The sequence below is a fragment of the Aspergillus affinis genome (genome assembly GCF_023601865.1).
Source record: "Aspergillus affinis strain CMG 70 chromosome Unknown NODE_94_length_150008_cov_85_032155, whole genome shotgun sequence".
NCBI classification, from domain to species: domain Eukaryota; kingdom Fungi; phylum Ascomycota; class Eurotiomycetes; order Eurotiales; family Aspergillaceae; genus Aspergillus; species Aspergillus affinis.
Window position 1 is genome coordinate 74,170 of NW_026515875.1, and position 21,565 is coordinate 95,734.

The 21,565-nt window shown below is 48.6% G+C and overlaps 8 protein-coding genes across 8 annotated transcripts; 4 read left to right on the forward strand and 4 right to left on the reverse strand.

The window, feature by feature from the left end:
• Nucleotides 1-343: 343 nt before the first annotated feature.
• KD926_011363 (rRNA-processing protein NSA2) lies at nucleotides 344-2,846 on the reverse strand (the record flags this gene model as incomplete). Its single annotated transcript, XM_053103637.1, has 9 exons — nucleotides 344-359; nucleotides 409-439; nucleotides 487-707; nucleotides 780-1,247; nucleotides 1,309-1,349; nucleotides 1,781-1,819; nucleotides 1,884-2,033; nucleotides 2,510-2,669; nucleotides 2,737-2,846. 9 exons carry the CDS (start codon nucleotides 2,844-2,846, stop codon nucleotides 344-346), a joined length of 1,236 nt encoding a protein of 411 aa, XP_052953006.1.
• A 519-nt stretch (nucleotides 2,847-3,365) lies between these two features.
• Nucleotides 3,366-4,166, forward strand: KD926_011364 (uncharacterized protein; the record flags this gene model as incomplete). Its single annotated transcript, XM_053103638.1, has 1 exon — nucleotides 3,366-4,166. One exon carries the CDS (start codon nucleotides 3,366-3,368, stop codon nucleotides 4,164-4,166), a length of 801 nt encoding a protein of 266 aa, XP_052953007.1.
• Nucleotides 4,167-5,087: 921 nt separating this feature from the next.
• Nucleotides 5,088-5,865, forward strand: KD926_011365 (glutathione S-transferase family protein; the record flags this gene model as incomplete). Its single annotated transcript, XM_053103639.1, has 3 exons — nucleotides 5,088-5,185; nucleotides 5,241-5,621; nucleotides 5,694-5,865. 3 exons carry the CDS (start codon nucleotides 5,088-5,090, stop codon nucleotides 5,863-5,865), a joined length of 651 nt encoding a protein of 216 aa, XP_052953008.1.
• Nucleotides 5,866-6,749: 884 nt separating this feature from the next.
• KD926_011366 (pyrophosphate-dependent phosphofructo-1-kinase) lies at nucleotides 6,750-9,170 on the forward strand (the record flags this gene model as incomplete). The annotated part of the gene is made up of 3 exons (XM_053103641.1): nucleotides 6,750-7,463; nucleotides 7,526-7,984; nucleotides 8,040-9,170. The coding sequence occupies 3 exons, from the start codon at nucleotides 6,750-6,752 to the stop codon at nucleotides 9,168-9,170; spliced, it is 2,304 nt and encodes a 767-aa protein (XP_052953009.1).
• Nucleotides 9,171-9,957: 787 nt separating this feature from the next.
• KD926_011367 (uncharacterized protein) lies at nucleotides 9,958-10,753 on the reverse strand (the record flags this gene model as incomplete). Its single annotated transcript, XM_053103642.1, has 4 exons — nucleotides 9,958-10,153; nucleotides 10,208-10,534; nucleotides 10,618-10,646; nucleotides 10,697-10,753. The coding sequence occupies 4 exons, from the start codon at nucleotides 10,751-10,753 to the stop codon at nucleotides 9,958-9,960; spliced, it is 609 nt and encodes a 202-aa protein (XP_052953010.1).
• A 788-nt stretch (nucleotides 10,754-11,541) lies between these two features.
• Nucleotides 11,542-12,226, reverse strand: KD926_011368 (uncharacterized protein; the record flags this gene model as incomplete). The annotated part of the gene is made up of 2 exons (XM_053103643.1): nucleotides 11,542-11,972; nucleotides 12,178-12,226. 2 exons carry the CDS (start codon nucleotides 12,224-12,226, stop codon nucleotides 11,542-11,544), a joined length of 480 nt encoding a protein of 159 aa, XP_052953011.1.
• A 2,621-nt stretch (nucleotides 12,227-14,847) lies between these two features.
• KD926_011369 (uncharacterized protein) lies at nucleotides 14,848-16,606 on the forward strand (the record flags this gene model as incomplete). The annotated part of the gene is made up of 2 exons (XM_053103644.1): nucleotides 14,848-15,061; nucleotides 15,108-16,606. 2 exons carry the CDS (start codon nucleotides 14,848-14,850, stop codon nucleotides 16,604-16,606), a joined length of 1,713 nt encoding a protein of 570 aa, XP_052953012.1.
• A 1,037-nt stretch (nucleotides 16,607-17,643) lies between these two features.
• KD926_011370 (uncharacterized protein) lies at nucleotides 17,644-19,191 on the reverse strand (the record flags this gene model as incomplete). Its single annotated transcript, XM_053103645.1, has 3 exons — nucleotides 17,644-18,959; nucleotides 19,013-19,128; nucleotides 19,184-19,191. 3 exons carry the CDS (start codon nucleotides 19,189-19,191, stop codon nucleotides 17,644-17,646), a joined length of 1,440 nt encoding a protein of 479 aa, XP_052953013.1.
• Between the last annotated feature and the right edge of the window lie 2,374 nt (nucleotides 19,192-21,565).

Genomic DNA, 21,565 nt, shown 5'->3' on the forward strand with positions numbered 1-21,565 from the left:
TCATCCCTCTCCTTAAGAATGGTTGTCACTTGAGTCCGAATAAGGCAGCAATTGTACCATCAGGTTGGATAATACCCGAGTTGGACCAGCTACAGACGTCATACTATCCCTATCTTGATTCACGAATATCAATGCCCATTTACTACACGTAGACCCCTCCAGATAACAACCATGTGCAATACGTACGAAAGTACGATAACAGGCCGTCCCGGGGGCGGTACGTAGGCAAAACAATGGTGAGAATTAACAAATTTTATTTAGCTCAATCCGTCTAAAAACAATCAACAAGAACAAAGGTATCCGTCAGAAGCCCTGCCAGTAAAATCAAATCGCTATTCATATTTTAAACAAGAAGAACCCTGCGTCCGTTAGTAAGATGACCCTTAAACCAAAAGATGGATGACTTACGCATTCACGCAACCGTCGTTCTCGGGGTTGTCTAACACACATTTAGCCTTGGCAAGGAAACTCGGGCGACACACTTACTGGTAACCTGTGCCCATTTACCCCAAACCACCTTGCCTGACGTAGTAACCATTCCCAGGTCACTGACGTTGACTTCGATGATGGTACCCCGACTCAAAACTCCAAGACGGGTGTACAGCGGGTTGTTGGGGTTCTTCTGGACATTGAGGATAGGGACCTGGATCGTAACGCCGAGCTTGGGGTGGGTGACATTGGCCTTCTTGTAACGCAAACCCATGGGTCTAGAAAGAAAGAAAGTCAGCCATCATCATCCCTCATCCATTCGATCGGGGAATTCCAGGCAAAGTGCATACCGGATAAACCGCTCGTACTTCACATTCTGTCTCGTGAAATCCTGACCGACGAAAGTGGGTTTCGTGATCATTCGCTTCCACGCCTTCTTGTGAGTCTTCTTGCCCGTGTTCACCACCTTGAACATCTCCTCCTCTGAGATACCGCGAACTTTGGGAATCGGCACGGCGAACTTGGCGGCCTTCTCGTTACGCTTGTCCTTGATGGCGGAGGACAGGGCCTTGGCGTTGGTGGCCTCGGACCGGTCGAGCAGGTAGTGCGGCACGGCGGACGACAGATCGGCGGCTTCCGTGTTGGACTTGACGTTCTTCTCCTCCTGGGCCTTGATGCGCTTGCGCATCTGGATCTTCTCCTTGTGGCGCTGCTGCTGATGCAGCTTGGCCCGCAGACCGCGCAGGTTCTGGGCATCCTTCGAGGCCTTGTGGCCTTCACGGGCCTGCTTCTTGCGAGCTTTCTCCTCGGAGTCGAAGCTGTGGTGGGTTAGATGTTAGATGTCAGATCGATGGGTAGACGGGAGAAAGGGATACGTACCGCTTTCCGTGCAGCTTCTGCCATCTCTCGACGTATTCGTTCTGAGGCATGGTGGCGGACTTTCTTCTGAGATGTGAAAGTTGCGGAGTGGAAAGACTGGATGGGAATCTCTCGATAAGGATTATTTGGGCCGCTGGAGGGCATTTTCATTTTTCTCGGCGCCCTGATTGGCGGGGGAGGAGGGCGGTGGCAAAAAAGCTGGAGGGTCGTGGGCGGTGAGTCACGTGTCAGTTTGGGGTTAGCGTGTGGGAACCGTTTGGCTATCACCCTAACTACCAATTCTTCTGTTTACATTATTGTAATCACCCTAACTAACTACCCTAAGAAATTCGGACCTATAGAAATAATCGCATTGACTATATTTTCCCTAGCATTTCTTTCTAATTGGATTTACCCTTTCAAATTTGGAATTTTTCTCCTGACTTCCCTGTATCTTATGATCTTCGGGTAACTGTTTTAGAGATGCCCTCACCTCGCGCAGAAACTCATCCCCAATGGCCCCAAGGTGAACCTAGAATTGATTACCAATGAGTTAGTCCGTGGAGAGTGGCAGCGCAAAACGAATATACACTCACGATTCGATTGCCAACTTTCGCAATGGAGTTAGACTCTAGACCAACAATCACTGTGGCATGCTCACTGGGAGCGACAAACCGTTCGAGCAGTTCACCAAAGACCGAGTGTATTTCCGCTATGACATCTCCTTTGATCACAGGATCTGCTACCTTTTTGTACACTATCATCACAATTAGCAATCAAAAGTCTTGATCGTACGGAATTGGACTTGCCTTGGAGGATGCCCGCGGTTTGCGAGAATAGTCAATACTATATGATACTAGTGCATTAGAGAGTTAACCTCCGTCAGATTCCTTCGGAGTTCAAGCCTCACACTTCGGCAGCGAACTACTGGATCTTCTTGCGGCGATATAGGCGTGTCTGGGCTCAACAGAAACAGATATCCCAATCCAAGTGTAAGAGCATTGCAAATCCCGTCCACTGCTCTCGTGAAGAGATCATGCTGAAAGACACTGGGATTTCCGATCTAACTCGTATTACTCCTTGTGTACCTGATACGGTGGGGGTCCTCATATCCTCATACCTCGACTGTCAATGCCTTGATGCCTTTCTTCTGGGCGCATCCACGAAGCGAGTCCCCGGGGCTTGTATTATGCACAATAATCTAAGGGCATAAATTCTTTACCATCTCGCAGATAACGGCATCGCTCATGTTGGCGCGAACATACAACGCGTTCTGCCGGCCGGCAGACGCCGTGTGGAGATCAAAGACATAATTCATCTTCATCACGATCTCTTGGAACACGCGATATGCGTATTGCTGCGGGGCTGCTCCATTTGGATTACTTGATTATTCATTTTTTTGTCAGTCAAGACCCTCAGCAGAAAACTGTCGGAAGCAGTCATACATACCCTGGCATCAGCCGATTAAGATCGTGTCCATCAAAAGAGCGCACAGAATCCAGGAACCCTGGCACATTGAGTACTGGAACCCCAATTATTGTGCCTGCGAATTCTGGCATCGATTTTTCACTACTGATCTTTTCTTCTAGTCGCTTAAATGTTTGTTGAATGACCGGAATTCCATTCACCTCATTGCCGTGAATAGCGCCGACGATCCCCACCTGTATATTCCGGTCCAAGCGGACCGCCTGACCATATTGCAAAGTCGACGGAATTCATGATCTCTGAGCCGCACAGATGGACAGGCAATGATATAGGGCCACCAAATAAACGAAACCCCGGATAGAAGAACTACCGACACATCTTTTGGCAAAGCATTACTCGAGAGCCCTAGCTGGCGGATTTTCATTCAAACGGCTAGACTGGACCTTCTATACGCTCTTTTTTCATCGCTTCGCCGGAAACCATCCTGTTGTGCTCTCTGCCATCTTGGCGTGGACTTCAGCGAACCTTTTCTTCGTCGGATAAGCGAGTTCATTGTATGATTCATTCGCACACTACCAAGAGAGCATATCATTTATCGAAAAGGAGTACGGGATTCCACTTCAGGATTGGGATCCGGAGCTCGGGATGATACGATGGGTCATCCATACCATTCCTCGGTTCAGACTGACGAGGATGATCAGGATGCGCTATTGGTCGCATGCTTCTTTCTCGCACATCTTGACCTAGCCTTGGCTCGTTCAAATCGACTGAGGAATACCATTCGTTTTGTTGCTTCGGTATTACAGACCCCAGGTTACAAGGATAAACTGACCGGTGTACAAGCGAGAGTAATATCATGGGTTAGTAACTCCATGACCGATCCACTTCTAGAGCTCATACTTCGGCTTTCGTTCGCGTTACATATGATCACAAAAACAAAGGGATCTTCTCCGAGCAGCCACGCGGTGAAAAATATTCGGAGAAAGTTGGATTCATATCGAATATCTATCGACCAGGATGGTAATTCTGGTCGACATGAAGGACGGAATCGATGTACATACCTGGTTCTCCGCGAACTTTATCACAGTGCTGAGATTTCCTACTCTCGATGTCTCATTTCGAATGACGTGCGACATGCGGCAGATGCGCACGCCAAGGAGATCATTCGAATATCTCAACAGCTCAAGACCCTACGACCAGAGGGCTCGAAGACGACACCTCCGCCTACCAAGCTCTGGCCGTTGCCGCTCGTAATGGTCGCGATCGAAGTTGAGGATCTGATCTATCGAGAATGGGCTATACAGATGCTGGAGGGCTACGAAACCGTTGGTAGCGATCATTATGTGTGGTGTAGACGCTTTGTTGAGGCTATGTGTGAGAAGGAAGATCGGGCCTCTCGGCGTCTCGACTGGGGTTCAGTTTTGGTAGAAATCAAAGACGGGCTATTCATATAGCCAAACGAGAGGAATCTCACAATGCCATCGCTATTTAAATCAAAAGTAGATATATTAATATGATTATTACCACGTGGATACTCGGCGAGCGCGGGTTTCTCCACTGTGATGTTCAGCTTGCAATACAGTACCAGGGAATACCCTTCGACAGGAAGTCTACTGATCATTGAGTCACCACGATGACTGCTATCAATTCTGCAAAGATAATTTCACAGTACTCTAGGTAAACATGTTGAATCGAAATTGGTTCCTATTGGTTTTCGCTCAGGTTGTCGAAAATATTTGCTTAGTGTTCAACTTTTGGTCGATAGGAAGATCTGAAATTAAAAAAAAAAAAAAAAAAGATATACTATCCGAAATACGCGCTTTAATAGAACTAAATGTTATAATCTGGTGTGTACTCGGTGCGGAGATCAGTCCCGCCCCTCCTCCCCGTCCCATGGTACTCAGTGTAGGCACCGACGCATCTACCAGGCTGATCCCGATCAGACGATCCACCAATGTGATCTGAAGTGGCGCAGGCACAGGCACATGGAACCATCAGCTCTGTATTTCCTGTCATAATCCTTGATCTGAGTCAACACTTATCTCTCGACCATTTCCTCGATCTATTCTCCGGTAGGTCACATTAAACACTCCTTACCCATGGTCCTGGACATGGAACTTCCCATGTGCTCACTCTTACCTCTGCTCACTTTGACTCAGACAATGCAGATACTTAAACTAAGCATTAAGAGATGATAAATAATGAAGTCACTCGGGCCCTTATTCCAAAAACTACTAGCCTTGTGAATCATCCGCGATCGACATCCATTTGCTTCATCTCTATCTACAACCGACCTGCATCTCGTTCCATCTAGTCTCATCAGAAACTGAATACCTATACTTCGCAGTACCTATGCTAGGTACCTACCATCCACCATGAACGTTTTCCCCCATCAACCCAGCCAGATCGAGCTCCACGCGCGTCCGCGCTCGCTCGACTCCGCTGTAATCGCCATTCTGCTAGAGGAGCTACGGTAAGCAGGGCCCATCCATCCCATCACATCTCACTAGACCTGACTTAGGATACAGACTCCCATACGAAATGGACCTTACGCACCGTCACCACCCCCATATCCCTTACCTGACTGACATCCAATCCAACGGGGCACAAATCGCCCTGAACGACGTTGTCTCCATTGTGTCGTACCTGGTCGCCAAGTACGACAGAGGACAGAGAATTTCCTACAGCAACCGGACCAAAGGAGCAGCGGAGATCCAGGAATGGGTGGGGCATTTGCCTGAGCGGTCAAAGACGCAGGCGCAGGCGCAGGACCGAAGGAGGATACAGACACGATCCCCATCGCCAAACAGTCAGGGCGAGGTAGTGCTGAAGATGATACACCTGTATCTCCACCTGGAGGGACGGTTGCAGGATCGGAAGAGTGGGGGGTATTTGGTGGGGAAGAAATGGTAAGTTTCTCACTTTTTCTGTCTCAGGTCAGAGGGAAATGACGAGATGAAGCTGACGCTTCGATGCATTAGTACCCTAGCGGATCTCATTCACTTCCCTGCCGTCGCGGCCGCTGGATCCCTCAAGCTCGACCTGGAGCGGTTTCCAGAGTTGACAGCGTGGTATAATCGACTTTGTGAAAGGGGAACAGTGCGGAGGGGGATGAGGGCCGTGGAACTGGAGATTGGGGAGGAGGATGATTGATATTGGATTGCTTATTGAGAAATGGGGGCGTTATTGGCGTTTCGTTACAGGGGATCTGTATTGCTTTTTGGTAGTGTGTGGACTTACATCCTTTTGCGATTTCTGGGGCATTTTCAAGAGGTTTGTCGACACTTATTTTCGTGTTTCAACTGGATGAAGCTCCTACATCGCTGGATGTTCAAATATTTGGGCTCGAACAGGTTAAAGACGATCGATCGCTCGTTTACGAGAGGGCGTTGTTTGCCGGCTGATGGTCCGATATAGGTGCTATGAAGGTTGGCTATATATCGATGCATCTGTACCTAGATGGTTGTTCAATGCAAGCGAGAAGTGCAATAGAAGAAAAGTCCTGATAGGTATGCTTATGTAGATGGTTCGTACTTTCGCCCTGTTGGCATACGTCAGCGTTGTCTGATCCCAGCTTAGCATGTTCACCATTACTGATAAGATCGCACTGCATCACGATCACCACTTTAATATCCTGATCTTATTACTCTGTTCATTATTGATTCTCCCCTCCACCACTTCCACCCGACAATCCCGAATCCCGACAGATCCCAGTAACGGCAACCTATAACGAGACCCGGGTTCCGCCACGCGTCGTACAATCGGGAGCATCAGCCCATCCGTTCTTTGACAGCTGCAGGTGACGTGAATTCCTAAGTAACTTCTGTACGAGGCGTACTTTTATCTATTTATCTCGCTTGCTTTCTGCCTCTATCCCTGCTCTTGGATTCTTCTTTTTTCATCGCTCTAATCATTCTCACTGTCACTATTTACCTACAACCTACTTCCTTAATATTTTTACTTACTTCTCTTAATTCCTTACACCTCTCACATCCTCTTTTTGTCTTCTCTACAACTACCTACCCATTCAAGCAATCATGCCCACCCGCAACATCGGTATTCTCACCTCCGGCGGCGACGCTCCCGGCATGAACGCCGCCATCCGCGCCGTCGTCCGTACCGCCATCCGTTTCTCCTGCACCCCCTACGCCATCCACGAAGGCTACGACGGACTGATCACTGGCGGCCCCGCTAGCATCCACCCGCTTGTCTGGGAAGACGTCCGCGGTTATCTCCCTCGAGGAGGCACCTTGATCGGATCTGTGCGATGCAAGCCCTTCATGCAGCGCGAGGGGCGTCTACAGGCAGCAAAGAACCTGATTCTAAATGGCATCGACGCGCTCGTGATTTGCGGCGGAGACGGCAGTTTGACGGGTGCGGATATCTTCCGGGGCGAGTGGCCGGGTTTATTGGAGGAGTTGGTCGAGAAGGGCGAATTAGAAGCTGAGCAGGTCAAGGGTCATGAGAATCTGAGTGTCGTGGGTTTGTTGGGCTCCATTGATAATGATTTCTCGGGCACGGATGCGACGATCGGATGTTATTCGGCGTTGACGAGAATCTGTGAGGCGGTTGATAGTGTCTTTGATACGGCGAGTTCGCACTGCAGGGGGTTTGTGGTTGAGGTGATGGGAAGACATTGTGGATGGTTGGCGCTCATGGCCGCTATTGCTACCGGGGCCGATTGGTTGTTTATCCCGGAGAGACCGCCGAGGCAGGGCTGGGAAGATGATATGTGTGAGATTATCATGAAGGTTCGTCCTCTTCGCTTTGGGTGATAGGGATCGAGAAGGGGGCTAGGGCTAACGTGAGGCAGAATCGAAACCGTGGAAAACGACGCACCATCGTTATCATGGCCGAAGGTGCCCAGGATCATAATCTGCAGCATATTTCCTCCGAAATGGTCAAAAACGTCCTCAGTAGCCGGTTGGATCTCGATACGCGTGTCACCGTGCTCGGTCATATCCAGCGCGGCGGCAGTCCCTGCGCCTACGACCGTTGGCTCGCTACCCTGCAGGGCATCGAGGCTGTCAAAGCAGTGCTTGACATGACCCCGGACTCGCCGTCGCCGGTCGTGACGATCCAGGAGGCGCGGATTAAAACTTCCTCGTTGGCTGAAACGGTGGCCCTGACCAAAGAGGCCAATGCGAGTCTGCAGGCCAAGGACTTTGACAAGGCGATGCAGCTGCGAGACCCCGAATTCATGGAACATCATCGCGCATATCGACGGTTGAGCACGGCAGATCATCCGCGTACGATGCTGCCACAGGAAAAGGTGCCTTAATCTCTCTTCATCCTCTCTTTGACCATTTATACTGATCATATGACAGAGAATGCGCATTGCTATCGTTCACGTTGGCAATCCCGCCGCCGGGATGAACCCCGCCACGCGCGCTGCCGTTGCCTATTGCCTGACCAAAGGCCACACGCCCATCGCTATTCACAACGGCTTCCCGGGTCTCTGCCGTCACCACGCCGACACTCCCGTCTCCAGCGTGGGGGTCCTGCGTTGGGAAGACTGCGAAGACTGGATCACCGACGGCGGCTCAGATATCGGCACGAACATCGGCCTTCCCGGTGTTGACCTGCCCACCACCGCGCATTGCTTCGAATCGCATGCCTTCGACGCTCTCCTCGTCATCGGCGGTCTCGAAGCCCACACTGCAATCCACCAACTCCGTGCCGCCAGATCCACCTACCCATCCTTCCGCATCCCCATGATCCTCCTCCCCGCCAGCATGGCCAACAACGTCCCCGGAACCGAGTACAGTCTCGGTAGCGACACCAGTCTCAACACGCTCGTCTACTTCTGCGACGTCCTTCGACAATCCGCCTCCTCGTCTCGGCGCCGCGTCTTCGTCGTCGAGGCCCAAGGCTCCGGCTTGCCCCCGTCCCAGGACCCAAACCAAGAGCCCAGCTCCGCATATCTCGCCACAGCAGCCGCACTGACCGCCGGTGCCATGACCGTCTACACGCCCGCGAATCCAGTAACTCTCGATCGCCTCTCCAACGACATCTCGTACCTCCGCTCCCAATTTGCAAATGACCACGGCGCACCCCGAGCTGGTAAACTGATCATCCGCACTGAAAACACCTCCCCGCAGTACAGCACCGACATGATCGCTCGGATCATTCAAGACGAGGCACATGGACGGTTCGAGGCGAAGGGCGTCGTGCCGGGACATTTCCAGCAGGGCGGGAAGGTCTCTCCGATTGATCGTATTCGGGCGTTCCGGTTGGCCGTTAAGTGTATGGAGTTCCTTGAGGGTTGGGCTGGTCGATCTGTGGGTATTGATGGGGAGGGAGTCGCAATGATCGGGATCAGAGGGAGTAGGGTTCTGTTGGAGGAGCTTGGTGATGATAAAGATGGAAATGTAACAAGCGAGGGAGACGCGGAGAAGAAGGTGTGGGAGGGATTGCAGGATGTGGTCGATTTCTTGTCCGGGAGGGCTGTTCTGTAGGTCTTTAGACCACAAGAGGGTTGATGATTTTATGGTAGCTTAAATGTGACCTATGGATGAAATTAGTACGGTACTAAGATTTCATTCTTTTATTGTTTACAAAGAACTGCGGTTGCGCTGAAGACATGACCCTGACCTTGATATAGTAAGTGTCAAGTGATTTACAGTTCTATCGAACCGTCATCACTTTCCCACCCCACACAGGATATCGATTCCCACATACAACCTCTTCCGTAGACAGAATCCTGACTCAAAATAAAGTCATAGCTGTATCAGGGTTCTCCCTGCCTTCAATGCTCAACACCGGCCCTGTAATTGCAATTGCAACAATGCGACTTTGGAAAAGTGATTCCAAGACCTTTAATGGAGCGTAGTTTGAAAATACGAATAACATTCCTTTCTCGAGTGGAATCTGTGATCCACATTTCTTAAAGAAGTAATACACAGCAGGAGGGTTGAAATGACCCTAAAGAGCGATCCTCAATGCCAGTTCTGATGTCAGTTGAATGCAATTTGGTCCTTTTTCATAGAGTAGCCGCGCAATTTGTTGCCCGTGGGGATTGCGCATCAGGCCCTCCATAAAGTCACAATCAAAGAAGAAATACGACTGTTGATGCAAATTTAATAACCGGGTCATCCAGTATAGTCCTAGCTCGCGACTCGTGACCGCACAAGAAAGAACTTTATGACCCAACACAGGCAATCCATTTTCTGACTTGATATACACCTTATCTGGGTCCAGAATTATTCCTGAGAGGGTTTCAAGAAGCTCGGGCGAAGGATCATCTTACGTCAACAACCGCAGAACATCCACCGCAATTTCTTCCGAAATCTCGATCTCCTTCAATAGCCGTATTAGAACAGCGAGATGACCTTTACTGGCAGAAGCTTGCACCGCACTTCTGTACAATGAGCCTTTGGAACCCACCAGAGGTTCATGCTCAGATAGGAGGAGCTGATGAACCACGGCAACCAATCCAAGTCTAGAAGCCAAGCAGAGGGGATGTCTCGGTTCCTTGTACTATCCTAGATGGTACATTGACCAGTTCGTGTAGACTTTGCAATTCTCAAACAGACAGAAAAACTTTTTGTTTATGTTCGTTGGTTCGGTAGTAAGATCACCGAGCTTAAGGAAGTGCTCATGCCAGTGTTTTGCAGCGTAGTTGAATAGCGGAAGAGTACGTGCACATTCTTCGCTTAGGAGCTCCGTTTTCTCAAGCAAGTATTCAATAGCCCGTGCTGCTATGCTTTGGTGGCCTTCCATTTCGCTCAGCTGCCACCACGGACTTGATGAACCAGTATTCTTAGCAGTCAAAAATTCCTTGACAGAGAAATGGGCGAGTTTGATAGTATTGTCTGTCTCACTAAGTGAGAAGTGAGACAGACAATACTATCACGGTGGGGCTGAAACAAATTAGTGGAGTTAATATTCTGGCATATTACTTACTCACCATAGAATTGACTTCCCACAATCCGCTATTTACAACTTGTTAGCACAATTCTTTCTTTGGATTAATACTACTAACCAGGCCCATGTAGCCAGAGATTTTCCCCAGGCGTGGCTTTCCACTGGTGGTAGTCATATGACGACAACAACCAATTACCTGTTTGGTCTGTTCGAACATCTTGGTTGTCGTTCTGCGTCTGTGAATTCGGTGTGGTGGAGAGCCAATCCAATAATCTTTGCCTTTTTATCCCTAGAGGAGTCAGAATTGATGGCTTAGGGCTAGGGAGGAGCTACTTTATCATCCACTTCATACTTGATCGTCTCTGTATTTTGAACAATAACCTCTATTTCGGCTAACGTATTTTCGGCTTGCTCACTTGGTGCTTTATGGTATTAAAATTAGCAAATATATGACATATTCCCCAGATCGTAGAAAGCAGAATTTAGACCTCACCTAACTTGTCTTCGACTGAACCCCATGGGGTCCCGAACTATCAGATCTTGTTCCCTCACAGTAGATTCAAGCGTTGTCAGGGGTGTGTTGGAGACTGAAGATAGGCTATTCCAAGTTTTTCCTAGACAGTGTAAGTATAGACCGACATGAAGGGAGACGACATACCCATCTTGCTTGCTTTTTGGCGCTTGTTCACTTCTGCGGTGTATTTGAGAATAGCTTTATATACGCTCACAATGGCGTCTTGCGTTTGAGACTGGCCCTTTCGGTAGAGACTCTCCAGTATAGAATATCAAGCGAGAATATCTGCAAGAAACGCAGAGGAAGCGAATATTGCTTCTTTCTGATCCTGATGGTTTTTGATCATCTGCAGGATGGAATTAGCGCTGTTTACTGCGTAGGAACGGCAGCGGCCTTTACCCCTAGTCCAAAAGAGACAACTGTCCACACACTCGATGCTGTGGTTCTTGTTAATAGCCGATTCCAATTGGGGCGTAGGATGACAGACCATAGTTAGTAGCATCGTGAGCTACAATCTCTTCTACTATGTCGGAATATTGTAGGTTGTCAAAGGCTCTTTTCATTAGAGACCCTTTTGTATTGCATTCCGAATCGGTATCGACCGTTGCATCGACGTGTTCCGTGTTGGTTGAAGATGCGTTGCCAGTGGCTTCAGTACCCGCCTTATCGTCGGTCTTATCCGAGATTTTGATATCTTCTAGTTGCACCTCTTCCTGAGAATGATCTTTGAGTTGATTTGATGAGCTCGGCAGACGATCCAGGTCATGGAAGTTTTCATCTTCCTTCGGCGTAGCTTCCGCCGGCTGTCTTTTTATGGTGGAAGGCAGGGGAACAACAGTGTTTGGTTCAAGTTCAGCTTCACCATTGCCCTTTGGGTCACCTGGGCACTAGGAGTGTTTTCTTCCACGCTACCTCTGTCTCTTTCGCAGCAAAAAAGCTTTCTACGCAGATTTGAGAACATTTTGGCTTTGGGTACCTGTCGCAAGATTTGTGCTGACATTGGACATCTCAGATCCCTGAGAGGAGTTTTCAGCAGGAATCCCACCATGTGACTTTACAACAAATCATGCATAATGGTGACATACCTAATCCCACCGCTTCTGTCCAGCGCATCCCAAATATGATAGGTATCATTTTGGGTACCCTTTCGGCAATGTATCGGAGATTTATTGCGGGATACAAAGACAAGTCAGCAAACTCTTGCGTGATCAAGAAATAATGTATAGCAACGCTTGAGTAATAGAGCGAGAAGTGACTGGACTTCTGATCGCGTTAACGATTGAGATTATTATCTAGCTACGGTGTACGGAGTATTCACCTTCGTATGGGAAGTCTAATGGGGGCTGAGTGACTAGGGGATGGGGTAGACACAGTGAATAAGTGAGGCTTTCCGGGAATTTCGATAGACTAGGTAGGGCATCAGTTCTTCGAACTTTCTTTGTATTTCTTTGTGATTCTAGATTATTATTTTACCGGATGCCTATATAGACGACCACCGAGCATCACAGTCAACAGAATGCTCGTACTTCCGTCCTATCTAGGAATTTATGTATAGAGAGAAAGCCAAAGCAATTAGCCTAATAGAAAAGCAGGATCTCTAAAGAAATGTGATTTTTGATGTATTAGCACTCTGCACTAGGTAATGGATGTCTGGAGAACCTTCCCTCCTTCACTGTACTAATAATGGTGACTAAATCATCCACTTCTCAGTTAATAGAATCCATATGCACTCTTAGTCTTCTGCGCCTAATTCACGGGCGTGTGGCCTGCTTGCCATTGAAAATTGCCTGGGTTGGGGTCTACAAATGCTTCATATAAAGCCATCGATGCCTTGGTTTCTCCTCTTGGGGCAAGGGTATATTTACCCCCTGAACTACTAAAAATACCAGAATTCCAATCCGCAATATTGGAATGCGCAATGCCCTATATAGTATTTCAGGTCAGGTTGTCACTACGCCCGGTATACAAATAGCCAAGGGGTGGGACACAAATGAGATCTTTGACCGATAGTTCCCTCAGATATGTTGAATAAATCCTTCCTGGCACTGGGCATATACAGAGTCAGAACTCTCCTCCGACGTGATCTTCAACATAATTTCTGTAGAAATATAAAGAGAGGTAGCCGGGGAATTCGACACCACCACCCCTTTGTTGTCAATCTATATTCCTGCATTTGTTCTTTATCAAGGGAGATTGGGCGATGAATAGGTGCTACTGTATCTTCCATCTCATCGCCTAGAAAACCTCAAGACACAAACAAACACACGCGCACACACACAGAGAGAGATTAAGATCCGATTTATTCCTGGTGTTCTTTTTGTTTTTAATTTTTTTTTTTTAAAAAAAAAAAAAAAAAAAAAAAAAAAAAAAATTACAGAAAGCGGATGACACCACCCATCACGCCACAGGATGACCCAGCATTGTTGGAGCAAAGCTCACGAACACTTTCGCCAACCTGCAATGATGGATGGACGCGGACCTTCATCGCGGGATTCGAACCGTCAACCTTAGAATTGATGGGGAAGCAGCGGGGCCCAAGCTACTTCACCCTCTGCAGGAGGGGGTAAGAGCCGACTAGACCATCCGGCATCCAAAGTTAGCCAATATCTCATCTAATGATACTTAAATGTAGAGTACTCATCGGTATTTCCCTAGTTGTTTAGTACACCTCGTGCATATATAAATCAATTTTCAAGCTATTCCCATTGTCATAATCATGCAATCAACCTACAACAGCGAGTAAGAGTTTATTTTCACCGCTGTGCCCGAATATCACGGGAAAAGAAAAAGAAAAGTGAAAAACCGAGCTTAGTATCGCTGAAATCTGGCAGCCATTTAATGTATCCTATTATCGCCCCTACCGACGAATCCATGGAAAAGCGAGTCAGTCAACGCGGCAATCGACCTTTTTGATGTTATAGGAGCCCCGTTGGGCCTCCGTGGAGTTCGGAAGGTTACCAATGAGATCCTTGAGCAGAATCATACAGATCCTTCAAATCCACCCACTAACAGTCTCAAGATATTAGTCTTATCGCTTCATGAAGTGAAATCCTGAGTACTTCAAGAAGAAGCGGAACGTGGAAGCAGACCATACAAAGGCGGAGGACTCTGCGGTTGTGCCCCAGTAATGTAATCAATTAAACCGTATTATTGAAGCCCACGGCCTTGAAGATCGAGATATATGGATTTTTGCTGAGATAGGATTTCGGCTAGTAGTCTATCTAAAAATACAAAAATTCTCACTCTCTGCGTCCCAGCCCCTAGTGACCATTGCTGCTTCCACCGTGTCGCTTTTGCTGCGTCTAGGTTTGGCTAAATATTTCCATTTCTCAGCTGATATGGCTTATATTCGCATTTAGTCAAATTCTAAAAAGAAAAACCAGAAAACGTCATACCATACCTCAGTCGCATCTAGGCCTTTCTCCAATCTACCTGCGCCCTAGGTAGAGGTACATACTACACCTGGGTATACCCGCATACGTATCCCTATATATAATTATGGTGTGTTATAATAGATATTATCCAGTTATAGTATATAAAAACCTCAGCCGGGGGTGTTGAGGGGAACCAATCATAATTCTCATGGATCCAACAACATTCGAAGCCAGTGTCATCATGTCATGATTACGCTCAACCGACATTGAGGACACGGTGTTGACTGCCAGATAGATATTATAGTATCCTGCTGATGACACCTTTACACTCCCCTCTAATTCTACATTTCATTCATGATGGAAGACCATCGCAGGTACAAAATGCGAGGAAAGCAGCGCTCTTTTTATCTTGTTGGCATTCTCTGCATCATCTTCCTTGCTACGCAACCGGCACTTTGCAGCACAAACTCAAAGTCGAATAATTTGGAGTGTGATTCGAATCTTCATGAAAAATGTGCTCTAGGCAACCCACTACTAGAATCATTTGCTGGACAAGAGAAAGAGAGAAATCCACCCGCAAAAGTGGCCATCATCGGTGAGTCAACTCAATGCCCAGTACTGAACCCCTCTAACCTGCAAAGGCGGAGGTATCGCCGGGCTATCGACTGCATATTTCCTGCAGAATGACAAGAGACTAGGGAATTCCACCCAAATCACAATATTTGAACGAGAGGCTCGAATAGGCGGGCGGATACGTACTACTAAGGTATACGGGACTGGCTCAGAGGTTGACACCGGTGGACACACCTTCGACAGGGATGACAATTTGATAAACGAGCTTGCTCATGCGATAAGTATTGATACCGTTAAGGAGAAAATCATTTATGTTTATGACGAGTATAGACTCCGAAGGGCAAACCTTGGCGCGTTAGACCGGGCCAGTCTCTGGGACGGCGAAAAGCTCACGATCAATGTGGCGGAGGAGCCACCTCTCAACTGGCCTTCCTTGAAACAAATTTTGAGACAGGATGGCCTAAAGCCTCGCTTCTGGATGAACCTCCGCCGGACACTTTGGCAAGCAGCTACCGACGAGAACTTACGAGACTCCCTCGAGTGGTACGGGTATGACGACCCCAAGACACGCCTTGAAATGATCGTGTGGGCAGCTGCATGGGCACGACCAATACCACGTGAAGCAGATCTAAAGCACTTCGCAGATACACATAGTATCAGCTTGAAACCACAAAGCTCCGCCAGGGATGGAAATATGGATCTTCTATCGCAGCTAGCTAATCATCTTGGCCGTGATGATTCCTTTTCGCTGAAGCTGGGATCTACCGTGACGCGGATTGAGAGGCATCAAGATTTCAATGTCTATTGGACTCAGGATTCCGATTCGGGGTTGGAGGATACATACTCTGAGAGATTTGACTATGTGATCATTGCGGCTCCTTTCTCCCAGAGCCCTATTAACATACATCCTGCTCCATCCGCTGTTCCCCAAGAAGTCAAATACCAGCCTCTACACGTCACGCACTTCATTTCCCGAACTGCGTTGGATCGTCAAACTTTTAATCTTCCGCCTAAAACCAAAGTTCCTTTGATGATCTGGAACACAGGGCAATCGACCGGAGATCATAAGTCTCCCGCGCCTCCTTTTATTTCGATTGTCCAAGGGTCTAGTGATACGTGTTCAGGCTGCGTATGTAGCTCAGAACCCATGTATAGAGTCATTTCCAAAGAGAACTTCTCAGACTCTGACATTGCTACTTTATTAAGGAAGAATGGCAAGCCTCGAAAAGAAGTTACATTTTCGGATCAGAGTTGTGGGAAGCTAAACCAGGATGAGGGGTACACGATTGGTGATGAACCACCAAAAAGGGAGGGCAAGGACGAGAAGGTGCGTTTGCCAGGCTGTGTGAACAACCCAGATATTAGGTGGATCCATCGAGAGTTTTGGTCCAACGGTATGCCTCTTATTCAGGGTGAACGAGTTGAGCCGATGGAGTTGGCACCAAATTTGTTCTACGTTTCTGGATTCGAGGGTCGGGAGGGCGCCTCCATATCGAAAAGTGTTCGGAATGCGAGGAAAGCGAGTGACTTGTTGACTGAACAATTCTCCCGGCGGCTTCTCATATAATCTAGAGCCGAAGGGAAGGGGAAGAAAGGAGAGGACAGAGAGGGGGGAGGAGTGGTGGGTGGAATAGCCCTATGGGAGGGCGGGATTTGGTGCGTTTATTGTTGTCGATATTTGTTCTTGGTCCTTATGGGGGATTGATTTTCCTCGATAGGTTGTACATACATACTATACATCTTCTATCCTATTACGTAGAAGTTCCTAAACCACGTAAACACACCCAGATAGAGAGAAGGGGAAAGATCTATCGATCAATCCAGACCCTCAAAAGCCAAGACAACGTCATACCACACTCCAGTCCCTTCTAGCCCTTTATTCAATCTACGTCCTGGCTAGGTAGAGGTACACTTACGTATATCTGCATATGCATACTTACATAAAATCAAGATGCACTTCAATGAATAGATGCCTCTCTTCGGCCGCCGAGACATAGTGAAGCGCAGAGGAGGAAAGAGAATACACGTCAACCTAAATCAATGCAATGCTATCTGATTACGGATAACGTTCATCACTGTGTTTTTGTTTCTCCTCTTTTTTGTTTTCTTTTTTGTAATACAATGGATAGATAGGTAGGTAGGTAGGTAAGTATTGCATAGCGCAACGCAATCTAACCTTAGTACGTAAAGAACTCTGCCCTCCTTCCACCTTGGAAAGTTCAAGTAGGTAAGCCCGTTCGTTCTTATTGATTGGATGGAGTTGACTTAACATAGGGCCGTCACTCTTCATATATGACTGTTTAGCCATTTATTGTGATGTTTAGTGTATCCTCGTAAATAGCATCGACTTCTCAAACTATTAGGGCTTTTGTATGCAGCACATGTAAAGGGGTTGAAAAGAAAGAGCGCATAGAAAAAAGAGTAATAAAGATTAGGGACTAGACAGCAGAGGAGATTCAAGAATCCAGGGCTAAAGCGACAGAGAGATGGTCCAGCATCGAAAAACCACCCAGAAAAAAAAAGAAAGAAAGAAAGAAAGATTGCCTGAATCAAGAGACAAAACGAAAAGACTTATGCTCAATCTACGAGGGAAAACAGGGATGACTACTCTCCCTCCAATGACCCAACCAACAAATCCAACCGCCGACTCATCTCCTCGCACATTCCCTCGTGGCGTCCAGCACCACCGCATCCACCACTATCCCTTTCCAAGACATCGACTAATCGGATAAGACAAAGTCTTGCGCGCTTCAACTCTCGGAGAAGGATACTGCGGCAGATGGCCTTTTGCTCAACGAGATCAATTTCAAAAACTCCGAAGCGGATGAGTCGGTCGGCTCCGCTGCCATTGATACCGGTGGCCACATTGTTGCTGTTGTTGTGGCTATTTGCGTAACTGTTGATGCCGTTGATGTTACTTTCCGGCCCCTCCATACGAATCACGAAATCGCGATATCCCGCGGTGAACAGCGCGATAATTTTCCTCAATGCCACAGTGAATAGAAGATGTGTGTCGTAGCCGTACTGGAAGCCAGGGGTTTCCGTCATGCGAAGCAGCGTGCTAAGGTAGCGCTGGTTGGCTGCGAGGACAGAGTCCACCGTATGCGTGTGACCTAGGGCGGTGGTCTGCTCAATGTCGTGGAGGAGTTGCAGGTACGCGGAGCTGCTGAGAGGGTCAAGGGGACGCATGGAGTGAGGTGTGGGTGGAACTGCGTCGTCAAGAACGTTATAGTCCGGAGGTGTGATAGGCGCCCGTATCGAAGTGATGCTGGTGCGACGGGGATCGACACTGCTGGTGTTGCTGCCAGAATCGAGGTCCCATTCCTGACTCTGGGTTTGGGGGAAATTCTGGGCCTGTGCATGGTTTATTTGCCGATCGCTAAAAGGCAAAGGAGGAGCTTTAGCTATGCAGGGGATCTCGAGGCCTGGGGTGGGTAGACCATACGCGCTCAGTTGATCGAGCTCTGCAGTCCAGGGGAGATTACTGAGATCGGAAAGGCCAATGTCGACGTTAGTGGGTAGGATATAGGGTGCATTGGATGGAAGAACATCCGGTAGAGAGACCGGATCAGGATGAGGACCATCGCCAGCGTAGAATTGGATGTTGCTGGTGTAGTCATGTACCGGAGTGATCATGGAGGACGGATCTCGGGGAAACCCTGTCAACACTGTAACGGGATATGGTGGTCGAGAGACGTTAGTCCCATCCTCAGAGTGTTGTAGAGAACGGAATGAATGCAAAGCTTCATTCGGCGGAATCAGGTTTGTAGGTGAGGGGAGGGATGTCGAAGAAGTTGAGTTGAGCGTAGATGAAGACGAGGAGGCGGCCAAAGCTGCTGCCGCCGCCGCCGCTCGATTTGCTTTACTTCTTTTCCCCGGGACTTTGCCGATTCTCGAGATGGAGAATATACAGACCAATCCTAGATTGGCACACCGTTGGCATCCCGATTTTTCACCCGAGCAGCGAACCTACGGCGAAAATTAGACTGGAGAAATAAGCCTGAAGACCTAGTATCACTTGCCTTGGCCGCATGACACTCGTTGCAGGCCGCCCGGAGCTTTGGGGGTCGTTTGGCCGTGGTGCATGCTCTGCTGACAGAGTTAGACTGGGAAAGCCTAAGCATAGCAGGGAAAGAAGACTCACGATGCCATAATCAGAAAAGAGTCTGTTGGGCACAATTTTCTCCGATAATCCTCAACAGAGCCAATGGCTAAGAGAATCCACAACTATCGCGAAGAATTGAAACCCGCCGAAGCCAACGAGACCAGCGACCAGCGATGTCCACGTATCTGCCATTATACTTATGTATCAGGGAAGACATGGAGAATAATGACACCTATCACGGTATCTAAACCGGTCGTCGGAATCGCTAGATCCCAGTCAGTTGGGAGGGGCGATCCACGCAAGCCCCCCTCTCATCCCTCCAGTCCAGAATGCACTGCAATCGGATGCATGGAAACCTAAACGTCAGTGATCTGATACGATTTGGTGGACGGGGATTCGGCTCTTGCGGTGGGCGATAAAAATAGAGTTGGGAGGCAGCACAGGCCATTGTGAAGACAGCTTGAACGGATGATGACGAGGGAAGAAACAACGCCAGAATCCCATGTCCCGGCAGTTTTAAAAGCGCACGGGGGTGGATGGCGGTCTAACCCATCGTAGCAGACCGACTCTCTTCCTCCTTCATCCCACTCCCCATCTCTTCCATTTTCCCACTTACCAATGTTTATTCAGTTCAAACACCCGTCGCCTATCTCGCCACCGCCGCGGACCTCTGCTCTAGTCAATTCAGCCAAGCCATGGAAGGCAACACCAGATGCTGTACCACCCCGTTCCGGCCTTATGGATGGACAGTTCAGAATCCAACGGTACGGGTCAAAACATCGGCTTAGTTCACCAGCATGAAATCGGAGCTCCAGGCCAGGGCCACGGTGGGACATATCCAGCCAACACGGACAACGGCATTTCTTTTTTAAGGGGTACCACGAATATCTCAGATCAGATATTTAGACACCCATTTGTCCCCCTCCCTTCCCTGCGCTTGGTCCAATAATGCAAGTCCCCGGTGTGAACCCCAGACTAGATGAGAACTTTGGGAAAGCTTTGGGAGAGCTTTGGGAGAGGTACGTATATCTGCGCAAACCTCGCCCGAGGTTCATGTTTTCTGGTCTTATCTAGCCGTGGGATGAGCTGGACAGTGGATCATCGACCTTGATGACGCTGAACGGCTTCGACAGAACGGTGCGTTTGGTGAGAAGTTGGGCACTGGTGCTTCTGCTTACCTCGGGCTTACCTGGTACTCAAAGCACAGGCTAGCTTGTCTGTTGGTTTGTGTCTGTCGAAGTCCTAGCCATGCTGGTGTCCTTGCCCTCAGGTACATTGCCGTGGTGCCATCTTCGATCCGAAAACTCCGGCCAGCTCAGCTATAGTTGTAGGCATGATTTCTTCTTTTGATGCTAGAGTGCGTTGGACCTCAGTGCGCGAATTGAGTTCGATGGTGGTCAGACCGACGGTTCAAGTTGCCCGAGCCATTTCATCTCTTTGGAGGACGAACCTCGCCAATGGCTCACACCACGATCTATGGGCTCCAGCTACGGAGGAAAATAGTCAACACCTTAGAGTAACATGGGCTTATGTACCTAGTTCTAGACTCCGGTTGCAGCCGTTGCTGAGGAATGAAGGCCGTAACAATCACTTGTAGCGGAGCAAATCTATTTCGTTGATGCTCGTCGAATTGCCCCCTATGTTAGCATCCTACAGTATTGAGGCATTAGGTCATCAAGACTTCCTTTTTTGGCTTCGGTCAGTCGGCAGTCTAGATTGGAATTCCTTCAAACCTCCGAAAGGAACATCTATTCCACCTCACTCTACTCTACAACACGTCTCTACCCTACCGACATGATATGGTTTCTCAATCTGTAGAACCATCCCAGAGTCAAACTGTATATATCAAGGTTCGGAGCCGCGGCAACCTTTATCTCCGATCCAGATACACATTGACCCGTACCTCGAAGTTACCCCCAGACCAAGTCCAGGTATCCAGCGGATTCTGATCCCGCCAATCCCGACTCCATCTCTGCACCGACTGGCTTAGCTTCTTCTTTCTCCGCTTTGATATTCCAGTTCCGTCTATTGTCCGGCCATTCGATCTGCACAGCCTGTCTCCATCAAAGGCGATCTCGGTTGCGAGTGAAATCTCGCCCCATCGGAGGTGGGATTCCGAGGTCTACCGCCCATCGGGCTTTTAATATAAGTACGTACTTGGCCGGATGGGTTAGAAACCGAGCTCGGTTAATCGCGTGGTAATCCCTACTTGCTTGCTTGTACCAGACAGATTCATACCGGTGGCCTTTGGGGATATGCTTGAGGATGGTTGACAGGAAGTCTGCACACAAGAAGTATGCACGCCCGGGGGTCTCTCCTCCGTCTGATGTGCCTGCCTTGTTTAGGTACCCAGAGAGTGAGGGGGTTTGTGTGTTGAATAGGTTTCTATCCCACTGGTGTCCGGTACGTATGGCTTGAGGG